Source organism: Triticum dicoccoides, chromosome 1B (assembly GCF_002162155.2).
Source record: "Triticum dicoccoides isolate Atlit2015 ecotype Zavitan chromosome 1B, WEW_v2.0, whole genome shotgun sequence".
Lineage (NCBI taxonomy): Eukaryota > Viridiplantae > Streptophyta > Magnoliopsida > Poales > Poaceae > Triticum > Triticum dicoccoides.
The window spans coordinates 296,081,602-296,089,649 of record NC_041381.1 but is presented as its reverse complement, the minus strand read 5'-3'; the positions used below and the strand labels follow the sequence as shown (position 1 = coordinate 296,089,649).

The window sequence follows — 8,048 nt, the reverse complement described above, 5'->3', positions numbered from 1 at the left end:
GTCGTGGTGAAGTTCTTGGCCGTGGTGCTGGTAGAGGTCGTGGTGGTGGTGGTGGTAGAGGCCGTGGTGGTAGTGGTAGAGGCCGCGGTGGTGGTGGTGTAGGCCGTGGTGCTGGTGGAGGCCGTGGTGGTGATCTTGGCCTTGGCGACAGCCGTAGTGGAGGAATGTTCTCTTGGCTCAATGGACCATTGCCGTATGTGTCTTACTATGATCTTGTTCTTTTGGCTCAATGCTTGTGTTGTCATTTTGTATTGTGTGACTAACTATTATATTTCCATTTTCGTAGGTATGGAAACAATGAAGGGGGTGGAGGACACGGAGGGGGAAGGTGAGACCCCTTGGTGGTGCGAGGAGGGAGAAGAATAAGAAGAAGAAGAGAGGAAGAAGAAGAAACTACATGGAGACCCTATGTGTGTATGACTATGTGTGTATGACTATGTGATGGGACTAATATTTCCGTGTATGACTATGTGAGACCCTATGTGATTTGGACAAGTATATGTGCTATGTGTGTATGAGTATGTGATTTGGACAAGTATATGTGCTATGTGTGTATGAGTATGTGATTTGGACTAGTATTTCTGTGTTTTGGATGTGATTATGTGGCATCTTTATGAATCACAAAACAAAAAAAACAGTAGGTATTTGAAAACATCAATTAGTGCAGCGCCGAAGGGCAAGGCGCTGCACAGTGTTAGGGTTATGTGTGTTTGATGTTGGTGTTAGGGTTATGTTGGTCTTAGGGTTGTGTTCATTGTTAAGTGGGGGTTAGGGTTGACCAATAATTCTCTGTTTTGTAGGCATGGCTTCATCCGGTTCCATGACGAGGCCACCGTGTGCTAACCAAGAAGACATGCCGAACAAGTGGGAGGACGCATCTTTGGACAAGGTGAAGGAGAAAGATGTCAACATCCCGCCATGTTGGTGTGGAGATGTTTGCAAGGTGAAGGTGTCCACCGACCGAAAGAAAGCATCGACGAAAGGGCAGAGATATTTTGTATGCCCGAACTATGCTTATGATCGTGCACTTCCAACTAACGCCTATGACCAACCACCGGTAAGCTCAAGAAGTAAAATGTTACTCTGAAATGTGTGTCAACACTAACAACAAATTTTTATGCAGTCACCGCCTCCTCTATGCAAGTACTTCATGTGGATAGATCTTGAAGTGCCAGAAGATGTGAAACAGGACCAATACGCAGATTGTCTTAGGCGGCAACGGAGGTTCGAAGAATCGTTTCGAAGGGGCTTGGAGGAAGAGCGTCGTCAGAAGGAGAGGATGGAGCGGAAGAAACGAGAGGAGGAGAGGGCACGCCAAGCGAAACTTGCTCGTGAGGAGCAGAGGGCAAGAAAGCTTGCAAAGGCTCGCGAGGCGCAAGAGGAGGACTCGGCACGTGACAAGAAGGGGAAATGGCCTCGCTCTACTCAGTAGGGACTTCGCTTTGGTGCACTCCTCGTCAACTATCTTCTAATGAATGTGTCGTGAAGTTGTGAGGGCATGTGAGATGTTGGTGAACTATCTTCTAGGGCAAGCTGCCATTTGTCATTTGTAAGGAATGTGTCATGAACCATGTCGTACTAATGTTTGAATTATCTTAAGTTATGAACATCGTCGGCATAAAATTTGTGTTTGTTCATATTGTTGTGATGCTGCGGTCATTGTAAGTATTATGGATGTAGTGGGAGTAGCCATGGGAGTAACTGTTGGCTTTCTGGATAGCCATGGCAGTAGTGCAGCGCCTAAGGGTAGGGCGCTGCACTATACAGTGCAGCGCCTAACAGTTGGGCGCCATACAGTACAGTGCAGCGCCTAACTGTTGGGTGCTGCAGTGTTGCTATAAGCAAAACTACAGAAACAGATGCCATTTTGGGTGGGGTGCAGCAGTACTCAAATAACTAAAACATCAATAAAAGTACTATAAACTGGACATGCTAAGCAAAGAGAACTAATAACTTGAACATCACATCATTTAAGACAATTCAAGTTTGCTTCAAGTTTGCAAACACAAATACCATAACATAACCTCACAAGTTCATCAACCTAACAAGTTCACAAGTTCATCATATAACATAACCTCACAAGTTCATCAACCTAACACAAAGCACTAATGCCTTCCATGCGTGTTCCTGGTGCCACGCCTGCAGGTAATCTTCTTCTTCTTAGGAGCACGAGGCTCCTCTTCGTGCACTTCCTCCTCCGCCTGCGGCTCCGCCTCCGCCTCCTCCTCCGCCTCATCATCCAAGCTAGCCATCCGCGAGGTCCCTACGACCACCTTTGGGTTGCCTCTGTTGTCATAGTCGTTGGGCGTGTACCGGCATCTGGGCTGCCTAGGCTTGAACACATATGCGGACCGAGCTTGAGCGTCCGCCAATAACATGTCATCATCAAGCTCATGGCCCTATCACAGAACGAAACAATATGGTCAAGGCCGGTGTTGTAATCAAGTGAGAATCACATCTAAAGGCTTAGTCATACCTCTTGGGTGAGCGCACCCTCATCATCCATATAAGCATAGGAGGAACTCACATCGTCCCCCTCATGGTGAGATGCGGGGTCTGATGGTGTACCAAACCTAGAGGCAGATGGTGATTCATATTCAGGATCACGGCAACCGAGTAAGTTCGATAACCGCCTTAACTTCTTGGCCTGACGCTGTAACATGAACAAGTGTGTAACATATCAAACTTCGCAACATAGACTGGCTCTCATAGTGAATGCGACATGTACCTTGAGGAATGCTCGTAGTGAACCATCATCATTGCCAGTTCCAATCGGTGTCTTCTCCAGAATAGAGTGGCTCTCATCAGCTGCTTTCTTGATCTCGGTGCGATAAGGATGAGAAAGAATGAATGTGTTAGCCATTCAAACATGTGTAATACGGTCAACGGGAAAGTAAAGAACAGAACACTTTACCACATAGTTAATCACCGGAATAGCAGGCACTCCTTGCCCTTTCCTGACATCTCTGTTGTACTTCCCCTTTGCTAGATCCTCATAGTTTACTGGTTCTTCAAGAATATCCTCATTATATGTCGGCGGCAATATCTCAACTCGAGTAGTTTCAATAAACCATCGTACGTAGTTATCAAAAGCTTGTTGGTTGTGCTCACGAAGCGGGGCGCGTGCAGTGCTACGAGCTTGCTCCACAGAAAGCTGGAAGCGGGTAACATACGAAGCATGATGCTTGTCCCAGTCCTTTATCTTTCGCTGCCTTCTCCTGTCCAACCTGCATGGTATAAAACCAAGCATTAGCACAATAAAAGGAGTCCCGATGCTTAGACAATACGCAGACATGCTCTCTTACCTATGAAGTGCTTTGTCCATGTCCACCCAGTCCGGCGGGTGAGGTTGGAACAGACCAAACTGACGATAAACGCGATGCGGCAAATGAAACTCAACCGCCCAGTTGCATATCAATGGGCACCGCATAAGCCAGAGATCCTTATCCCGCAAGCACATCGGGTTGAGGCGGAACTCCTCGGTGTACCCCAAGCTCTCGCCCGCGCCATATGGCTGCCATTCCACCTATGAAACAGGGCAATAATGCAAATTTGATGACTATGTTTCAAGCAAGCATGAGAAAGGACAATGAAAATTTGAGGACTGAAGTAATGACCTCCTTACCTGCTCAGGCGTAATCGTGTCCAACTCGGCAATGTACTTTTGGTACATGAGATTGACATCGTTCGTCATCTCGGAAACGATATCCCACTTGTAAGCCCACGTGGGGCGCCGTAATTCGTCATGTTCATCTGCATACCAAGGATCAAACCTGATGCTCTTCGGGCGTCCAACAGGCAGACGCTCCCAGCTCCATACAGAAAGTAGAAGCAGATTACCACCAATGCCTGCACTATCTGTGATCCTGCAACACGCATCGTCCAGCTACATATGAAAGAAAAAAAACAATGTTAACTTGACAGCAAGCTTGCATTGCTAATGAAGAAATGAGTTGATCACAAAACAGACCAACTACCTGTCGGTACAAGTAGGCAAGAGTCGCTGAACCCCAGCTCCATTTGCTATCAAAGACGGTCAACGCCTTCAGCCACATCCATGCAGCATTCTTGCCAGTGGAGTCAGGAAACAAAGTCCTCGACACAACGTACCACATATACACACGAGCATGTGTCTGGATCACATCATCAGTGGCATCCGGAGGGCACGTCGCAAAGTTATTTTGAATCCACGTGAAAGCAGCTCCAGCTGCTTTCCTTTCCCTCTTCTTCTTCTCTTCTCCCTCCTCTACATCAGCCTCAGCCTCGGTAGGAGCCATACCGATTAGAGCAATCATCTGCTCGTGCCACCCATCAGAATCGGTGCTCATACAGAGAGGCCTCCCGTCGATAGAAAGACCGGTGATCAACGAGACATCCTTGAGCATCACGGTCATCTCCCCAGTCCGAACATGGAAACTGTGCGTCTCCGGCCTCCATCGATCAACAAGAGCAGACACCAGTGGAGCGTTCAGATTCGGCGTGGACCGGCTGACCAACAGAATCCACGGGAGTAGTCCTGCCTGCTTGATGTACGGTGTGTACCACTCATCGTAAGGCATGGCAGGACCAGAGACCCCGTGATACCGAATCTTCAGAGGTTCAAGTTTCTGCAAAAAAAAGTAATGACAAATCTTAGGTCATGTAAATTTCAACTAAAGGCAAATTTGCAAAAGATTTAGAGTACTCATTATTACCTTATCCTTCTCGCGCATCATGTAGGACCGGTGTTGCACGTCGTAGACATCGTCCAGAAGCCAAACCATCCTTACAATTTCAAACAATAAACATACATGAGTTCATCTCAAATATCGGAAAACATTCAACATTTCATATGTGTTCATCTAAACATCTCATATGTATTCATCTACAAAAATCTCAACATCTCCTTCTCACACAATGAATAAATGATTGTAAATTCTCATATAAATCTCGTATGGCATATGTGTTCAAATAAATCAACATCTCATATTTCAAATAAACTCAACATCTAATATATATCTAAAAAACTCAACATCTCACATATAGCTACAAAACTCAACATCTCATAATTATCTACAAAACTAGGCATCTCATATATATCTAAAAAAATAAACAATCTAGGTTTAACTAACAAGAATCATATACTACCGGATATGACTACACATCCTCCATCACAACACACAATCTTGGACAAACAAAGATCCAATCCAAGCAAAACTAAGTTTCCACCTAATCTTGGGCAAATCCCTAAAATTGCAACGATTTTACGGAGGAAAAGAAAGGGAACGGAGGAGTTTACGTACTAGGAAGGATTGGAGATCGAATCCAGGCCTCAAAACTTCAGATCTGAGAGGGGGTGTGGGGGGGATCCAAAGGGGGCGCCGCCGCCGCTCTCTGTAGACAAGAGAGCAACTGCTCAAAGTGGAAGAACTGCCTGGGAGGGGCTGGCCCGATGCGGGCTAAGTCAATGTGCAGCGCCTAAGACACGGGCGCTGCAATATACACAGTGCGGCGCCTAAGTCTTAGGCGCTTCAGTGTTGTGTCTGTGGGGCCGCAACTGGACCAGGGCTGCCACGCTGGCAGGAGGTGCAACGCCTAAGGCAAAGGCGCTGCATAGTAGTGTGCGGCGCCCAGCTGTCGGGCGCCACACTAAAGGGTCAGCAGAGTGATTTTTTTTTGAAAGTAGGTCAGTTTGTGATTTGATTTCTGCCTCAGGTCAAATATGTGATTTCTGCCTCAGCTGGTAGGAGCATGGTGGATGCGAACGGCGTTATCGCTCGAGTGGGCACGGGAAGCGTACGTGGTAGTTTGCGCCAGCTGTTGCCTGGTGGCCTCCCGCGTGGGGCGTGGGCCGGACGGTGGCGGCAGCGGGAACAGCGGGAGCCGAGCGCGGCGTGGAGATCGGGACTGGACTCCTCCTTTTCCTCCTGGTGGATCTGTCGGTGGGGATTCTTTTTAATGTTACCCGGAGAACCGTTCATTGAATACATAGAAAGGTTGGTCCAGCTTATGAGGGTAATCGGATCCAAAAACTATACAGAAGCAACACACAAATCCTCACAAGCCACAGGTCCCTCCGACCGGATCCACCACCAGGACGATGCCCCCAAGAGGGAATGCGCAACCGAATAGCACCACAATCGTCTGATCTAAACTAGATCAAGGGTTTCCCCCGGAGCATGGGGCGTGGGCACTAATACCCCATCGGCCCTAGCACCAAACACCAACACCAGGAGAAGTGCCAATTTTTTTCATGAATACGATAAAACTTACATATCTTCTCATTAATAAAAGAGAGTAGAGAGGGTACAACACACTACATGAATGCAAGAAGGCACGAGTATGGTGCCCGAAGCTGAGGGAAGGGGGATTCTCAACCCAAATAGAGGACAAACGCAGCTAAACCCACCTAGCCCGGCCTCCGACCACATAGGGCAAGGACACACGGGGCTCACAACACCCACGCCACGTCACGGCTAACACGAGGCACCACCTCCGAACGGTCGCGGCTCCAGAATCAACAGGATCAATGTACTCCCACCTACAACGCCAAGAGATAGGTTAGTGAGCTGCAGGACCCGGCCGAGCCGGACACGAAAACCATGGGAGAGGCATTGGTGAGGACGTACATAGCACCTAAGATGGCCACACCATGAGATGCGACCCGAACAGACGTGATCATTCCCATAACTCGAGATCCAACACCGGGGACGCTTAGAGAACAAGACAACGCCTTCGAGAAGGGGAACGACGTTATGGCGCCGTCATTGTCCGATCCGAAGAACTGGGTCTGGGTTTTCCCCTGATGCTTGAAGGGGCATAGATAGGGGCCATAACAACGCCTGCAAGAATGGGACGGCACCCACGAGTGTCGCCGCTGCCAACATCAGCAAGCCGAGTAGGGATTTCGCCCTAGCCGAGTCTGAGCAATCCCACATCCGCCAGGGTGAGATCAGGAGACGAGGAAGTCAACATGTAGGTCGGAATTGCCATCACATGGAGTGAGCTGCGCCCATCGTCAAAGACGACACCGGGCGCCACCGGACACGCGTGCTTAATTAGGATCTGGCGAGCGGACGAGGCAAGGAGGTGGACGGGGTTAGGGAGGCGACGGGAGCCGGCATATGAGGGCGGTGCCGCAAGTAGGCCAGGACCTGGACGAACGTATATTCGGGCCACCGAGACGGATCCGCTGGGACACATGCAAGCCAACGAGGTTGGAAGGGGAGCAACCAACGAGGGCGCCGGGGACGGAGCCGTGTGAGCAGGGGTGCGGGCAAGCTAAAGAAAATGGAAAGCGCATGTCTTGGGCTGCCGGGGCCAAAGCTGCACAGATGAGGACCGACGAACCAAAGAAGCTGGAGAGGAGTGCAACCTTCGGAGCGTCAGGGCCAGAGTCGTGCCGGCGAAAGATGTCAACAAGCCGAGGGACCTGGAGAGCGCAGGTTCAGCTACCAAGGCCTCGCGCACGTAGTGCAGGGGACGCCGCCAGGGAGCCGACACGGGGCCAACCTCACCACGTGGGGGGCACCCAGCCAGGACAACACCACCACGGGTGAGGAGCGCGCCCGCCACCGTCAAGATCCAGGCCACATCGACGAGCAGATGCGTCCCCTGCATCACCCTCCCTGGCGGCAACGGGGGAATCCTAGAACAAGCGGTTGCGCCCCCTCCCTACCTCACCACCACCAAAGGAACAACCGCGAAGCCCCGCCAACTCCCGGGATGGTGGCGGCGGGGCGATTCGGTTGGATCCAGACCTCCCACGACGCCTCCCTCCCCCCCAGGTGTGTGCTACGGTCTTGGTGCCTCGGCATGGCTTGGATCCCGGTGGCGGCTCCACTCCTCACTTGAAGTGGTGTTACCCCGGCTGGGTGGCACCCCTCCACCCCCTCTCCCCCGCATGAGTGCCAATTTTGAAACAACTACTAGTAAAATTCCTACTCCCTCCATCTAGGTGTGTAAGTCATCTTACGAAAACCAAATAATCCCAAAACACTTAGGTGCAGTGCATTAACTTCTATCGTGTTTCTTGTTTCTTGACATATCAACCAATAAGAGATGAGGGG

General features: G+C 49.9%; 1 protein-coding gene across 1 annotated transcript; it reads right to left on the bottom strand.

Annotated features, from left to right (window-relative positions):
• Positions 1-2,225: 2,225 nt before the first annotated feature.
• LOC119304263 lies at positions 2,226-4,763 on the bottom strand (the record flags this gene model as incomplete). The annotated part of the gene is made up of 7 exons (XM_037581443.1): positions 4,695-4,763; positions 4,494-4,607; positions 3,978-4,262; positions 3,626-3,886; positions 3,306-3,364; positions 2,915-3,086; positions 2,226-2,390 (listed from the first exon to the last, which is right to left on the bottom strand). Coding segments are annotated over exons 1-7 (1,125 nt in total), but the record flags the coding sequence as incomplete, so codon positions are not given.
• Positions 4,764-8,048: the final 3,285 nt, after the last annotated feature.